The sequence below is a fragment of the Ostrinia furnacalis genome, unplaced genomic scaffold (assembly GCF_004193835.3).
Source record: "Ostrinia furnacalis isolate ACB-3 unplaced genomic scaffold, ASM419383v2 OfSCF2568, whole genome shotgun sequence".
Lineage (NCBI taxonomy): Eukaryota > Metazoa > Arthropoda > Insecta > Lepidoptera > Crambidae > Ostrinia > Ostrinia furnacalis.
Genome location: NW_021132807.1, coordinates 464,448 through 482,784, shown reverse-complemented (window position 1 = coordinate 482,784; position 18,337 = coordinate 464,448). Strand labels below are relative to the sequence as shown.

General features: G+C 35.4%; 1 protein-coding gene across 1 annotated transcript; it reads left to right on the top strand.

The window, feature by feature from the left end:
- The first annotated feature begins 3,925 nt into the window (after positions 1-3,925).
- On the top strand, positions 3,926-10,637 carry CPG13 (cuticular protein glycine-rich 13). Its single transcript, XM_028308926.1, has 2 exons — positions 3,926-4,022; positions 9,347-10,637. The coding sequence occupies exons 1-2, from the start codon at positions 4,011-4,013 to the stop codon at positions 10,424-10,426; spliced, it is 1,092 nt and encodes a 363-aa protein (XP_028164727.1). The 5' UTR covers positions 3,926-4,010; the 3' UTR covers positions 10,427-10,637.
- Positions 10,638-18,337: the final 7,700 nt, after the last annotated feature.

Here is an 18,337-nt window from a genome sequence, read left to right as displayed (position 1 = left end):
AGTGATTTATAATAAGTTCTGATTAAATAAGACCTTGCTGAAAAACTTGTTTTAGCAGGCGAGATTATTGCACTTTAAATTATAACAAATTAGGGGACCTGTTTAAGCAAAGTTGTCCTTTACAGCCTTAATTAGGTTTCCGCTTGACCAAACTACGCGTTCGTGAGTCAGACGTTGCGAAATCTAATCGTCTACAAATACTATCTATTCGAACAAGTATTGAATGAACTTAAAACCCACTTAGCATTTGGTTTTAACTACATGAAACTATAGTATACTAAAGTAGTTATGTTTGCTTAGCATTGGGGGAGGCCTATGTTCAGCAGTGGACGTACTTTGGCTGAAATGATGATGAATTATGTTACGTTTGTTTTAGAGCTCATTTTAAACCAAATTGAAAATTCAAACAGGATTAATATCAAAACAATAACCAAAATATTTAAGGTTGAAAAAGTGGCAGAGGAAGACAACCTAAAAGATGGACAGATAACATCCGGCAACAAGTTGGAATAAACTGGATGCAAGTGGCCGGTGACAGAAGTCTGGAAGGTTGAAGAGGAAGCCTATGTTTGAAGACGAACTCCAAAGGCTGTAGCTAGATAAATAGACGGTTCAAAAAAACTTTCATCATCTAGTTATCGTAAGGACTTTAAAGGGTTATACCCGAACTAGCTGTGTCCGCGACTTCGTACGCGTGAAAACCCGTTTTCGCAACATTTTTTCATTTTTGCTCTGCACCTATTACTCGTAGCGTGATGTTGTATAGCCTATAGCCTTCCTCAATAAATGGACTATCTAACACTGAAAGAATTTTTAAAATCAGACGGGTAGTTCCTGAGATTAGCGCGTTCAAATAAACAAACAAACAAACTCTTCAGCTTTATAATATTAGTATAGATAGCCATGAAGGAAATAAAGTCGCCAAAAGCCTAGCAAACACATTTCGACTGGAACCAGTAGCACATCTGGTTGACCGTACTCAGTCTGTACCTCTAGTAGGAAAAACTTTCGAGTTCGTTTCGTTGCGTATTCAAAGTGTCATCGAAAAATTTTGTATGAAAAATTAAACAGCGCCCCCTAGGGCGGCTATAATATAGGGGGCGCTGTTTAATTTTTCATACAAAATTTTTCGATGACACTTTGAATACGCAACGAAACGAACTCGAAAGTTTTTCCTACTAGAGGTACTGAACTCGCTGAGTGAGTCATTTCGTAATGTTTGTATCGTTTCCGCCGGCGCAAATTGGTTTACTAAAACACCACAAAAACGTGAATTTAGTATTAAGCTGTCGTATTCTAATTTAAATGCTTTTAGTAGGTACTATTATTAGTACAATACTATTATTAGTTAGATAAAACCTGTCCATAGACAATGCTAGTAGGTCATTCAGTCTTCATACTGATTTCAACTGATTGTCTGAAACGAATATTAAGTACTTATAGTCTTTTTCACCTAAGATGATCCGTATGACGTTTCGAGTTTGAAAGATTTAGAGATGTCACATAACTAAACCATAGCGATTTATCTATCGATTTTTTTCGAAGAGTTAGTAAAACCTACTTTTAGAGAAATATTTTGTATAGGTGTTATTTAACAAAAAACATGTTTTTTACAATTACAAATATTATTGTAACAATTTTTTATTGATAATATTCAAATTTCATGGTTCATGTTCAAAAAAACGATTCCTAAAAAGTACTGGTTCTGTTTCTTTAAATTAAAAACCATTAATTTATTTTTAATGCGTTTATTAAAGTCAATAATCGAAAAATATAGTTGATTTTTGTGATGTTTTTAATAACTAAGTATTCACTGCAATCGATTAATGAACCGCGGAAATAATCGATTTTATTATACAAGAAATACCCCAGCACTAAATCTATTCCGTTTCACACATTACGTACATGAAATAAATGATATTTTTACATCGTATTTAATTAAAATATAATCAATAGACTCAGATTTTACTATATAATTCAAGTCAAGGTAGTTATTTTTTTTATTATATTGCTAATAAAATACAAATATTTTTTCAAAAATATTCTGCATATGTAGTATGCGTAATATGGATAACCTTGAAGTGTCATACGGATCATCTTACGTGAAAAAGACTATAGGTATTATACGATCATGGAGGCACGGACAATATGCTTTTCAATGAAAACTACCAATATCACAATCAAATAAGCCATATTTATTTATTTTTACATGAATTAAAAAGTTTAAATCATAAATTCGATTTCGTAACGCGTTGATGTCTTTTGTACTGAGGATCACACTCGCGTTAAAAATATAAAATTTAAGCAAGATAACTATTGCTGATAAGAAAATCACTACACGAACACCTTCCTGATTCAATGAACATACATATGTGTGTATAGTAATTTAAAAGTATGTAGTTCCAAATTCCTACAATTTTTCAAAACAACTAACCAAAACTTTGTATTAAAAAAATAATTGTTTGTAATTCATATTTTGAATGTTATTGTTTTTTGATGATGAATTGATGAAATATTTGGATTAGATAGATCAGTAGGTACACCCGGCAAGCGAATCGGCATGGGTTCAATTCCGATCGCAATTGATTTTTTCACGTTTTAGTTATTAAATTGAACAAATTTAATAACTAATACGAATCAAGAATAATAACTATTAATAACCACATAACAAAGCTAAATAACGTTTGAACCTATATCTTGACAGAATGAACGATCATGTATGAAATGCTCTATATACTAAGCACGCGAATAAACAATACATATCTATAAGTAGGATTAAGTAATATTACCTAAACCGGTGTCATTAAACTGAAGTTTCAACATTTCGAAGAATTGGACCACAAAGCCTTGTGGATGAACAAAAGAATTGGGTTCCATACAAATGTGAGCGTATGCAAAAAAAGTATGAATACTCTTATTAAATTATTGCAAGTTAGAACTGGGTTTATGCACATCTTTGTTATTTGAGATCGTTTTAAAAGTTTTCAGTCTGTTTCGAAGACGATAAGGCTGGGTTGCACAATCTTAATTTAACTTTGACAAACGTCAAAAATCTGTCAAACTCCATACAAAAAGCACCGGTTATCGTCATAGTTGCTATCAATGTTAGGTGGTGCAACTCGGCCTAACTCTTTCTGAATATCAATGAGAGAGAAGTCAGTTAAATTATCGCGCAGATATTTTTATGGGGCAAAGAATAATCATTATAATAACTTGTGTCAAAGAGATGAGTACTTTAGGCGATCAGTAATAACTGATAATAGGCACACCACAGGCAGAAGATTTCAGACCCTGAAGGGTTTGTTTAGAACTTACTTAATATCGCAATATTTTGGAACGGGTCACTTTTATTGTTCATAACGAATTGAATGCTGAAAACAGTTACAATTGAAATAGGTTAACACTATCGTGATCACTGAACGTGATGAAATTATGATTTATTATTGATACTAATGTTTTAAACACTTAAACAACGTTTACGAAAACTAATTACATAGTTATGATCGCAGGACGCAATTATTTGCCCACATCCGACCCGTATCTGTTTTATTCAAAGGATGTTAGATTTCAGCTTAAATTATTTTAGACGTTACGTATAATTAGTTGTTATAAACAATCGATTGTTTTGATTGCGCTAGAATTTATTATTATTACACTCTTTTGCCTTAAACAATAGAAAAACGAGGTTAACTTACGCCTAATATTGGATGTAACGAATTACTTAACGGGTTACTCATAATGCAAAGAACACACGTGGTGGAACCGTACGAAAGTGCGAATTCGAAAAAGAAAATAAAAAATTCGAGTTTAGAACGCGCGGCGCGTCTGTCTCCCGCTCGACGTCCGAACAAATACGAAGGACTCGCGTATAAGAAACAAAACACCGCGCATATTCCATTACTAGGGGGGCATGGCGAAAGTGCTACCAAATAACCACCTATATAAACTCACAACCGCAATCGAATTTATCCAGTACCATTCCTGGCTCCAACCACCGTACAGGAGGCATAATGAAATTAACGGTGAGTGCAGTGAAGTGATGTGAAGACTAAGTGAAGTGCGAGTGATGACTTCAAAAAAGTGCGCAATCGTCCCGTGTGTCCCGTGCATAAGTGGAGTGTTTTAGTGATCTTTGATAATCGACACACTTTTTTGAAGTCAACGCTTTGCAGTTCTCACTAGTGGGAAGTAATGGATGGTGGACAAAGAAATAGAACGGACCCAAATTGAATGAACCGAAATAGAACGCTGAATCATTAGACATTTATTACGATAACAGATATTAAATAATAAGGCAACTATATTAATTTCAGCTCACGTACAGCTTAAACAAACAATGATTCGCTTCAATGATTATTATGAAGAATTAATCACTAACATAATTGTTGAATGCAAAAGTGTAACTGATTAAATACACAGATAAAATTTTATAGAGTGATTTAATGATAGTTCATCAAAAATGTCTTGATTTATTAGACAGTTTAATAATCAATTTAAAGCGCTACTGCCTTTCAGATATAAAAAATCCTTTGTTTCATGAATGAATCTATAGCAAGATATAACAAAAAATCATAGTAATTATTATTATTTTTACGCTTAAAAGCTCCTTCTGGTGAAGCATCATTTAGCTTGTAGTAGCTTTAAAAATTGAATGAAGTGAATTGAATCTATCTTTATTAACGGTTCAGTTCCGGACTTTAAAAATAGTTATGATTTTCTTGTTCAGTTTATCCATTATAACTTTGCCAACCCTATATTATTAGATAAAGTTATACCAAGTTGAATTAATTTAAAAGGACAGTCACGTAACCGCAATGTTGTCCTTTACGCTACTCGACGTATGAACAAAACCGAGTTAATTCAATAACGGAATCTAAACCTGTTGAACTACTAGGCTGAGCCTTCCCTGGCATATTGCGTCACAATGCCATTTCACTCTCGGCCAAGACGAGTTTCAGTCTAGACCAGGCCAGGCAGGTCTAGGAAGAGATCCAGGAAACCTAGCATTCGTTAACATAACCCGTAACCACCGGTCTGTTATGAAATTGCGTATCTTTAAGTACAATCGTTAAGACTTAACAAGCTAATGATATAGGTCGATATTGGTAGAGATTTAGTAGAATTAGTTATTCGCATAAAGAAATGCATTTGTAATTCCCATCTATTCAAACTCACTCTTATAATAATAATGATAGATGTTGCTTCGCATGAAAATTCCAAACTGAATTTAGGTACTACGAGTCCCAACAAAATAATTTTTAAACAAGGACCCCCAGCCGGTTAAAGTACTTTTCACGAGCTTCCAAAACGTTGTTTTTTCATAGAGTTTGTGTAGAAATACGCACATCTATTTATATACAGATAGCAATATATAAAAATGAGCCAGAATTTAATATGTTTACTGAATTGTACAGAGTTCGGTAACTTATTGAACAAAGAAACAAAAACTAAGTGTTTACCACGAGCATACCTCACATCATACATTCAAACCGTGTTACGCGACAAACGATTTATTAGTTAGCATTTTCTTGTATTGCCTTAAAAGTCTAGAACAGACTCTAATACCATCTCGCTGGAAAAATGCGGAGTTTTCTAGAGAATTTAACGTAGGAATGTTGTTTGCGCTAACTCTATAAACTTGTCGACCCTTATTTTATAAAGAATGTTATTATTACCGTTTTATGTCTTATTTATGATCTGTTATTATGTTTTAATAACATAATTATCCACTGATATGGTGGATAATTCAAAGACAATGCGGATAAAACTGACATCTTATGATGAATTACTTCACGTCAATAGACTCCATTTCAATCTTACGTTGAGTCTCAATCACCACCATAAAACGATTATAATCAAAATTTCATCAGTCCATGGAGTCGTTTCCTGCGCTTATAAACAAATCGGGCCGCGGTGTGGTAAGTAGCCGTTGCGACAGACGCCATGAGGGCGCTATCCCACGCCGGCTCGCTTCTGATTAGTATCAGTCGGGGTCAGGCTATGAGAATGCGTTGCGTGTTCGCAAGTTTTTACACTAAATGTAGAGTAGGTTCTAAATGCCCTATACAAGCGTGTTTTGCTGGAACGAGCGTAATCTAGATGTAGGTTAAAGGTTATATTTGCATTCACCTCTACGTGCACTGACTATGAATCCATAATTTTTCTAAAGCAGTGAAGTATTGGGTACCTAAATGTAAAATCTATTCAAAAAACTTGCGGTAAAAGCCAATCATATATCTCAGTGTATTACTGTTTATAAAGTTATAAAGCTGTGCCTACGCCGAATAGATGCTCATAAACGCTATATTTACATATTGCACACGCATAATCCTGATGTCACCTTTAACCGTACGTTGCATTATAAACAATTTTCACTGGTTACTCCGACCTCATAAAATTCTTATCGTGAATAACTTTATAATCTGTATCGATGACTCGGTTATTTAATACGGTTACATACTGTTATGCGTTTGTTACTTTTAATTAGAACTGCTATTTTTCAACTTAGATCGAATTAACTTGTTTTAAAAATTATTACGTCATATCAACATGTGTTTGATTGCAATTAGTTGAATTTTAAAAATAACTAAGGAGTGTATCTGTACTGAGCCGAGTCAAAGATTAAATTAATGGTAAAATTACGTTTATTTTCACTTATTGCGAAATACTCGTAAAAATGGTCGTTAAAAACGCATTACTTTTCTCAATGAAACAGATAATGTTGATGATCACGGCGTTGGTGTAATCATGAAATCACATTACTTATGCTTAAGAGTGTTTATATCCCGAACTTACAGAACAAATTCGAAGAAAAACAAATTGAATCTTCGAATGAATGTTTCTTTCGTTAATATTGAAGAATTCTGTTGACATTTTTCTGATTGACCTTCATTAAACATATAGATGTATTCTTAATGAAATGCAGCATAATTATTTAATTAAAACAACGTCAAATCAAATAAATCCAAGTCAGCGCATCTCTACATTTGCGTAATCCGATATTCATTTGCTATGCAAATCTCAGCTCTAGGCCAAGGTCGTATCGATCGTGACGTAATGAACCGCCATTTTTGAATCCAGGTCCCTCGCGCGGTCTCGTCATTTTTGACGTGTGCGCACGCGCTACTTTTGACGTTACGGTTGTTTAACGTAACTGGCGATAGTAAACAGATGTATATTTGTATTTGTTTGTCGCTAAATTTGCTTTAAGAGAAATCGATTGTATGACGATCTTGTATGTGTAACTCGATCTTAGTAGGTAACTTATTGCAAATCTATGCGTATATTTCCCAACTTGAAATCCTTTTAATGAGCAAGAAATTAATTTGAATAACATAATTTTATGCAACAATTCACTGTGTTGATTTTAATATTATTAATTTGAAGCGCTTGCAACAGTTGGCCTTCAAATTGAAAACTCATCTTTGTAGTGTTGACTTAGTGATTTATACCACTTATACTAAATATTCGATGTTTGTGGGTTCGCATTCTGTAAAGAGCAAATGTTAGTGTGACAATTAGGAATCATGGACGTAACTATCTAGTATCACCATAATACATGCTCAACTTAGTTTAGGACTGTGTGACAGTTGCGTTAAATCAAGTAACACAGATATCGTCTAGAATTTTCTATCTATATGCAAGGCGAAGGCAACCATAGACAGCTATCGTCCATCTGTGCTATTAGCAAGTTACCCCACGGGCGTTGCGCCGAATGCGCTTGCACAAGTGCGATGGACGGACGCAACTCACACATGCTTATTTTGCTGTGCTAATTACGCTTTGACCAAATAATTAGGTAAAACAATAGTTTACACAATCGTGTTCTCTGTGCAGAAGGAAATAAGATCGGTTTTGTAGCGCTTAGAAAGTTTTTGCTTTGTAGAATACCAAAGTTTTCAAAGTCCAGAGTACCAGTCCAAAGCGATACGAGTAAAAACGTCAGTAGTCTAAACATCATTTTCAGCTCTTTTCGCGGCTGTTACACATTCATAACGATGTAAATACGACGATGTAGAAACGAAAACGATGTAATACACTCAAAATTCCTCGTACAACTAACTCCTAGAGATCATCATACATCTATGATGACACTCTTTCGTTGTAAGTTAAGTTTAAAGAACTTCAAACATCAGGTAACTGTAAACAGATACGTCGACATACGAGTAACTTCAGTGATCTGTATATTTTCGCACCGTGACAGTTACGAGTCGATGATCGTTATCCAATACATGGCATAGTATCGAGATAACTATGATCTATGAACAAGTGCAATCATTTGAATGTGATCTCTAAGATTTCCGCGTTTGCATCCATTTTCGTAATCGCGATTGAGAAATGAAAATTATGTTACGATTGCCAATATTTTACATTAAATCGGTTATTCCATTGCTATAAAATCGACTCTATGCGTTACAAGGAAACGAAGCATTTTGAAAAGAAGATAAACTATTCGTACTACATCCATTTATGTAAACTAGCAATAAACATACTACATAAATCAAACTACAGTAGAACACTTCGTATAGTAAAATTCATTAATCAAAATGCACAACACGACTTACGCTAGTATTAAGTCATTGTGAAATACATTGGCAATTAATCGTCTCAATAAAAAACGTTATCAAATTTTACTATTACTACACGAATATTGCAAAACCATGTAACTAAGATCTTCATTGACCACACATGATCTTGTTTATCGTCGGCCCATTGCAAATGTATGATTTCTTAATAAAATCGGGTCTTCTCTGCCTCGTTGCAATCGCAAACCGTAACTAGTCATTGCCTCATTAATATTTATAAAATTAACAAGCTCATCTTCAAAACACAGTCAAATTAGTTACAGTAGGTCCTAGATAAAAAATTTAGGATCAACAAAATACTTTTCTTGTTTTTTCTTTTATTTTTCTTTATGCTAGACAAGGCACCTGGTTTTAAATTACATACAGTCTATTTTATTGTTATTTTATTGAGAACTGACTGACTAGATCTTCTCTGGAATAAAACCAACTCGGTGTAATTTTTTAAAAATAACAAAACCATAAATTATGGAGGTGTATCTAATAGTAAGACCGCTGAGTCTCTTTATACTATGCCAAAAACTAAGAGGTTGTTAGATGATCAATGGGCTATAAGAACATTAGCAGTCCATCTTGTAATCGTTAAGAAATAACATATCGTTAGTCGTTTAACAAACAATTACCGTCGGAAGCACAGATTTGATGAGGTTTACGATTTAGGCTTCAAGCGTGAAGGTTTTATCACTAATAGACACAATGTTTACGTAAAATGTGTGTTTTATCCAATAGAATGAGTGACTAATATGTTTTTCTTTTATTTACAGATCTGCTTAGTTTTCCTGCTGGTAGCAGCGGCTGCTGCCAGCGAGAAGAAGACGACAGAAAAGAAGGCTGAGCCTTTAGACAAGAAACTGGACAAACGTGGTCTCCTGAACCTCGGCTATGGGTACGGCATCAGCGGACTGGACGTGGGCTACATCGGTAGCGGCCACGGCCACGGCGGCGCCTACAACTTCATCGACGAGGGCGCCCTCGCCCACGCGGGATACGGCGTCAACCTTGGCCAACACACCGACGTCACCAGGACCATCACCCTCGTCAAGGGCGTCCCCTACGCCGTCGCCGTCGAAAAACCCGTCCCCTACCCCGTCGAGAAGCCCGTGCCATACCCCGTCAAGGTCCCCGTGCCGCAACCCTACGAGGTCGTCAAACACGTGCCCGTTCACGTGAAGGAGTACGTCAAAGTGCCAGTTCATGTACCCGCCCCCTACCCCGTCGAAAAGAAGGTCCCATACCCCGTCCACGTACCCGTCGACAGGCCCTACCCCGTCAAGGTCTACGTGCCCCAGCCCTACCCCGTCGAGAAACACGTCCCCTACCCCGTCAAGGTGCCAGTGCCCCAGCCCTACCCCGTGGAGAAACACGTGCCATACCCCGTTGAAGTCAAAGTTCCCGTGCCCCAGCCCTACCCTGTAGAGAAGCACGTGCCCTACCCCGTGAAGGTCCCCGTCGACAGGCCCTACCCCGTCCACGTGCCCGCTCCCTACCCCGTCGAGAAGCCAGTGCCTGTCGCTGTCCCCGTTGAGAAGCCGGTCGCTTACCCCGTCCACGTGCCCGTAGACAGGCCTTACCCCGTCCACGTTGAGAAGCCCTACCCCGTGCCCGTTAAGGTGCCAGTGCCAGAGCCCTACCCCGTATACAAGCACGTCCCCTACCCAGTGGAGAAGCCCGTGCCTTACCCCGTCAAGGTGCCCGTCGACAGGCCCTACCCCGTGACCGTTGAGAAGCACGTCCCAGTGGCCGTTGACAGGCCCGTGCCCGTACCAGTCAAAGTCCCCGTCCTGGTCAACGAACACGACCAGTACAGCCACCTGAGCCTCGGAGGCTCCTACTACAGCCACTAGGGTAATTAGTCACTTAGCATTCATCAGAAAATCACATAATTTATAAGCCTAGCCAAGTCTAGCCGGCCGGGACACCAGCAAACAAAATTTTTTCATACTTTTGTACATTTTTATTTATACAAAAATGTCATGTCATGTATGTATGTGCGTACGTGGTACGTAGTGATATAAAAGTTACCATTACATTAGTTTGTAAGTTGATTGTAAAGAGCGAACGATGTGAAAAATAAACAAAAATATTAAAAACATACAATACGTTTTTATTTTTATTTCCCCTTTAAAGTTAATTAAAAATTAGCCTGTAATTAAACTCAAAATTGCAACGATTTCATATCACACGATGCCTATAAAAATTGTAGCTATTTAACTTGATAAAAACTTCGTTTCCAGGAAATTGGTATTTAATATAATATATTATGAAAGCATACCATTTATTTATAATTATATTAACTGTTTAAACAACATTCTTAATTACTTTATATTCTGATTATTTGATTACTTGATTACTGAGTATTTGATTACTTCGATTACACGTAAATATTTTCTACCTCAAAAATAATCTTACATATTAGACTAACATTTATTTTTTATAACGCACATTATTTATTACAATTATCCCGAACGAGTACCAACAACAAATAATTTGTAAACATAAAGTTTAGCATTAACCCCGCGTTTCACCCACAACCTATAATTTAGCCTGACCCCACTGAACCGGGAACCTGGCTTGCGAACCGGTACTGTAACCACCGAACCACCGAGGTAAGTAAGAGCTGGTAAACATACTGCTCAATAACCACAACGGGTGACCTTCACGGCGCTTTGCTATGGCATCGTGTTATACAACGCTTTGATCTGAGCGACGCGACTACGAACTATGTGAACGATAAGTTTTGAAAATAAATCATATAGATTAATATCAAGAATGGATATAAAATAAATGTTACTATATTAAAAAAGTTATAAATAAGTAAAAAAAATAATGGCACAGTTTCTGTTCAATATAAAATATAGTTCTGTCGCTAATGTACCCACAACCTACTGCCTAGCGTGGCGTATAAGGCAAAATCCCCCATGGAGAGGAAAATCCTTGGGGGAGGCCTTTGTCTAGCAGTGGACGTCTTTGGGCTGAAACGAACGAACGAACGAACGAAAATAATATAATGGTAGGACAAGCGATGTTTGAAGCTGCGTATAAGCTTTGTATGTGGGCCGTCCTGTAAAGGGCCTTCATGATATAGAATATCTTTATTGATGTAAAAACACTGTAAACTAATGAAAACTAGTTTAGGATCCAGTATTTGATAAGTCATAAAATGTTAAATAGTATTGATAAGTCATAAAGAATAATAAAATGCGCTTGATAAATATAAAAAAAAAAATAAGTTCGCAGTCACAGTGGTCGCCAGTTAACCTGCGGATTGAACTTTACGTAACCGTGGTTAAGGTTACTGTAAGTAGTTCAACTCGTCTCCGCGATATTGGTTTATGTCGTATGTGTATATATGATGATGAAACTACGGTAGTTTACTGTGAGATTATGTGAAATTTTGTGTGAGATGTATCTTTTTGCATATATTACCATGGTATTGCTATAAATAAAACTAAACGCCTAAATTTATGAAACATGTAAAGGCTCTTGAAGGTTAGATCTCTGAAAAATTTCAAAAATTTGACAAAGTAATTAATAAATCTAAACAAAATAAACGAGGATTCATCTAGTCAATTTTCAGCTCTATGTAAAAGGTTTATGATGTACTTTTTTAATAGTTTTTGTTTTCAGATGCAGCATTATGGTACAGTATTACTCACAACTATTTTTACACCCTACTAATATTATAAATGCGAAAGTTTGGATATCTGGATGTTTGTTAGTCTTTCACGCAAAAACTACTGAACGGATTTAGTTGAAATTTTACAGTATTATTGTTTATAACTCAAAATAACATATAGGCTATAATTGATATGTGACAAACTACATTTCACGCGGGTGAAGCCGCGGGCAATAGCTAGTTATGCATAATTATGAATACGATAAGGTGTCATCATGTATAACGAGACTTTAGACCTTACCTAATGTTCAAAGGAATCATTCTCATAGAGACCACCTTTCAGTGTTTTCAATTCTTTTCAATTTCCCATGCATGTGTGAAATATGCGAATTTCCCACCAATTAGTGCGTATCGCGCAACGTTCTATGTCAGATTGTTTGTCAGTCAGTTAGCCCATACGTTTGGACATATAGGGTGTCACGAAAAGTTGTTATAGGCTGATGCAAAATGCCTTAAGCTTATAACAAGTATCACTTGGAATTTGAGCCAGATTGTTAAAAAGGTTGACTGGCAGAGAATGCCAAATGTCATAAAAATTGCCTTTTTTACTCCGATATAGTGTGTAATTTTTTTTCTTTACAACAGTTTTTGTACAAAACTTATTTTCAGAATACTGTTTTTTAGCTTGTAAATATTTTTTATATTTTTAAAAAAAAAATATACAGTCACCCTGTATATCAGCCCACACATTGCCATACACATACACGTATATCACAAAAACAAAGCCCGTATTGTCCTATTGTTTGTATATTGCCTCTCGCACGACTACCGCCGTTTTGGTGTGCAATTGAGGACAAAAAAACTGAATTGAATGGACAAAAATAATTAAGATAGCTTGTTTCGCCGAAATTTGATTATACGCTGAAACTTTACAATTGTGATAATGAATAATTATTAACGTAATTGCAAATGTTAAGCGTTATAAATTTTTAATTGTTATTTGATATTTTTTTATAAAGAGCATTAATTTGCATAAAGATATTTCTATAAATTTTTAGTTTACAAGTTCTTACTGATAATATTTTCAATATAATTAAATCAACACAGTTTTCAGTTGACGGTCTTGTTAAACTGAGTAGGTATTTCAGATTGTCGGTATCCTTTTTCATCATCATCATCATCATTTCAGCCATAGGACGTCCACTGCTGAACATAGGCCTCCCCAATGCTTTCCACGTTGATCGATTGGTAGCGGCCTGCGTCCAGCGCTTTTTAAATATGTAGTATTTTACAGTATTTCCAAACTCGCCTTAACCTGACTTCAGAATCATTACTCAATCATCAAGATTACGCATCTACAACTCTCTTGTAGCGTGTAATATTTTTGTTTGGGTGCGAAATCTTTGCTCGCAAGTGTACAAGCTCGCATGTGTTTGAGAAAAGTTTTTAATTTTCATTTCGAAACTGGGCCAGTTTCATGGCCATTGCAACACTTTAGGGATGCCAGGGGTCTACTCCGCAGAGAGCATGTGATTAATTAATTTTTAGGGTTCCGTAGTCCTGACAAGGAACCCTTATTTTAGTATGCAAAAAACCCTGTCCAATATAAAAGAGGCTTGTTAAATTATGGTAATTTAAAAATGATTGAAATGTATTTTTAAGTTCGTAAGTGCGCCATATTTGATTATTTATCATAGTTTTTTTATGTCTTGAATGTGTAATGTTTTGTACCATTCAACTATCTTAGAATATAATTCAATGATCCTACAACTGATTTAATAAGTTCCGTTGTTCTTTATTAAAATGTCATTATGGATTAGAACCCAGAACTCAATGACATTCCGGTGAAATAATTTCGATGCATCGCCATAACTGGTGCTCTTACATCGCTACGTAAAGCTCATAGTTGAAATTCCTTACAGTTAAAACTTAAAATCGACCTTGATGTAATTAATTACTTTACGCCAATTACCAAATATTACAAGATGGGTCGATATACATCTATCAGTAATAAAATGGCCGATAAAAATTGTTTTTAGCGTTAATTGAAGCTTTTAAACCATTCTCACTTGATAGTAAAACACTTTATTACTTACTTTGAAGGTTCTTGATATACCAATAAAATGTTATATTCTGTTACTTACGATTCAATGTGTGAAAATAGCTTCATTGCTGACCCTGATTTTTTTAAAGCCTATCTATTACTTAATGAATTTAATATATTGATGTGGTGTACGAAATCCTAAAAGTACAGTTACAAAAATAAAATGGAATCAAATCACGTAAGGACTCGAAATATAAAAAAAAAAAACAGAAAAAAAACAGAAAAAAAACAAATATCCGATCCCTTTTTACCTAATGTTTTTCGAATTCATGTACTTAATGCTGCTGGAAGCTTGGACTCATGCCTGTTTTTACCATCAATCCCTAATTTTTAAGTGACCCCTATGGTAACACATAACAGGAATTTTGTTTTCATAGGGGTCACTTAAAAATTAGGGATTGATGGTGAAAACGGGCATCAGTTTATTTTTTTATACAATAAAAGATCCTCTTTCTTTTTCTTACTTCAAATAAGGTTTTATTAAACAGCGCCATCTGTATGCTTATTAACATAAACGACTACCATTATGTGTAACTCTAAGCACACTTAAGCGAAGGTTTTAGAAAGTAGCTCGCGTTGCTAAGCGTTGCTATTGTATAGTTCCAGCGATCGCCACCAGAGGGCTTCTGAACGTCAAATTTAGTAAGTTAATATTTTTACCCGACTGTGCGACGCAAAGGAGTGGTAATGTATTTATTAATTAGCTAGCTACCGCCCGCGACTTCGTACGCGTGGATCTCGTTTTACCCCCTTAGGGGTGGAGTTTCGTAAAATCCTTTGTTAGCGGATGTCTACGTCATAACATCTACCTGCATGCTAAATTTCAGCCCGATCCGTCCAGTGGTTTGGGCTGTGCGTTGATAGATCACTATGTCAGTCAGTCAGTCAGTCAGTCACCTTTGAGTTTTATATATTTAGATAAGTTAAGATCATCAGGCCATTTAGCCTCTACCGTTGTGTCAAATTAACTACATTAATTTTGATATTTATCCTCCAATTTGCAAAAAAATAACTTCTACACTAAAGTGCATTATAATTAAATACGCAAAATTGTATCTTAATTTTTCTAGATTTTATAATTTTTCCAGTTGAACGCGATAAAATTGTAGCATTTTTTTCAATATTAAGATATATGAAAAAGTTACCTTCATAAAATTAGAATAGGTGAGTATTGTCTTTAATTAAAAAATAAAACAATAAAATTTCGTAGTTTTAAACGTTTATTTCATTGAGGGGCGCTACAGTGACTACGATTCCTGTTACGAAAATCAGTAGCGCCTAAGCTGCTACGAGTTACTACGACTTTTCCTTGTGCTTGTGTTTTCATTTTTGATTTTCATTTACATACTATTATTCAGTCATAGTACTTATTATTATTCTGTGCTAATATTTCCTTCTTTGTCTATGAGTTTGTATTTTTTAATATTTTTAACATAAAGTAGTGGTTTCCAATTACGAATTGAGATAGGCAAGTTTGGGTTAACATTTGAAAGAAAGAAAGAAAGAAAAATTGATTGTTTGGTTCAAACATAGTAATTTATTACAATTTGGATAATAATTTGCTTAATACCAATAGGCTAAAAATTAAAACAAAATGACAAATCAGACACTACCGCACTTTATACAAACACAAAAAATCTGCTCAAAAGTGATCAACCAAAAATTAAGAAAGGCCCAAGGTGCTTTAATTGTAACAAGTTCGGACATCTCAGTAAAAATTGTTGGCATAAAAAGGCAAAGAATGATAAAAAGAAAGAGATGGAAACAGGATAATGTCGCAGCTTTTTCAGCTTCCACAACAAATGACTCCGATTCGTGGTATGTTGACTCAGGGGCATCCATGCATATGACACGGCACCGGGACTGGCTCACTGATAATATCACTCCTTCATCTGTACCGTGCATAAGAATTGCTGATGATAAAGTATTAAAAGTTGAATGCTGCGGAAATGTATGCATTAAGGTAAATGCAAAAGATGGCAGCACCGATGCAATACAGGTGAGGAATGTTCTATACGTACCAGAATTAAAAACAAATTTGCTATCAGTCAGCAAAATAATTAAAAGTGGATGTAGAATAATATTTAATGAACATGGCTGTCAAATTTACAATCCATGCAATAAGTTAGTTGCAAAGGCTGAACTAATTAATGAGACATATCGATTAATTACTTGTAAAAATCAAGAAATGCAAGTTATGATGGCCAAAAGTTGTGTGACATGTGTTGAAGGCAAGCAAACAAGAAAACCATTCCCCACTGAAGGCTCCCGTGCAACGAACTTGCTAGAGCTAGTCCATAGTGAGACGAATGTGGACCGATGAAGCAAGGTTACCGCCAAAGAAGTCGTGGTTCAATACAGATGCACTGGAGATATGGTCGCCGACATCTTGACAAAAGGACTCCATCGCCCCAAGCATGAAATCTTTGCTGCGTCAATGGGTCTACTTTTAAAACATCTGCGTCCAGGAGAGGATGTTGGATTTATGGACGCATAAGAGAAACTTCTTACTAATTGTTTATGGGCACTCTCGTCCTTGTCGCGATGACAAAATGTTCTCATATATTTTACTCTAAAATATAAAGTCTTCATATTAAGCTTTGTTTAATTTCATCAATATCCTAAGATGATGAAGTTGATGTTTAACCTTTTTGAGTAATTTAAGTTTATTTCTTAACCCTTTTTTGCTACACATGTTCTCTTAAAATAATCATCTAAATAACCTAATTTGTTTCTCATTAAAACGCAATGTTGGCACCTAAAAAACTCATTGCTTTTTGCTCTCACTCCAACCTGTCCATAAGATGCTACCTTCGATTCCAAACTACTTTCAAAATAACAAGTTGCATGCTATTTTCGTAATTTTGGCCCAAGAAATTGAAGGATGCCTTGAAATTTTGCAACTTTATTGAACGATAGTTAGTATTTAGTATAACCGTTAATTGAGATCTAGTTCAGGATTTGGTCGTAAAATTTGATGGCCTCCAACAGTTTATAGTTTTCGGTCATTAGCATGCGTTCGAGCGAAAGTAAAAAGTAAAAATATGCCTGCAGTTTTCTTCGCTTACTTGGATAAAAGAAACGTTTAACTATCTCAACATAGACCTAAGTTAGTTAATCAAAACATGTATTTTGGAATACATTATTTAAATGCAAACTTACTTAAAAACTCGGATGGTACTAATTATTTTAAATACGATAACTTAAGCAGAACTTGTCCTTTGGCAGTACTTACAAATTTCATCAAAATCGGTTGCGAGGTTTAAGCGGGAAAGCGTAACAGACAGACAGACAGACAGACAGACAGAGTTACTTTCGCATTTATAATATTAGTTGGGATAATGCTGCATGTTTTATTTTGTAAGTAAGTGCTATTGGAATGCACTTGCGATTGGAGCTAGTGGAGTATTCCAATTGCAAGGCAGTGATTGAGATTATAACTGTATGATTGTTTAAGTTCTGATAAAATCTTTTAGACTGCTAACAATGTATGATACGTAGACTTACGATGACCATAGTTTTCTTGGTAATATGGTATTCCGCTTATTTTTTGTTTGGTTTGGTTATTTTTCATGCTAAGTTACAATATTACAGTATGATAGATCAAATTAGAGTGTACATCTGCGTACTAAAATGGTGTTAAAAACTAAATGTGATAATAATCAAGAGTGCCATTATGACGATTTCGGGACAGATTTATATTCCTCTTCAAGCCCCATCAATGTAAATGTTCAAATGTAAACACTATTAAATTACATAAATATACAGGATTATCCCGCATTCCAAGAGAAGTGTGGCCACCCTAATCACAGGTGTTACATCCACTTTTTTATTCATGGCTATTTCACATTGTTGTTGCGCAACAGAAATAGAAGCGAACTGAGTCATTTTAGTTTTGTTGTGTCCACACGTGAAAGGTTCCATCGCGACTGAAGGTGAATGCTGAACAACAATAATTGGTTTCGTTAGTCCGGTTCCTTAATTACAAAAATCAAACAAAAACTTTATAACGTACAGTAGCACATCAGACTGTAT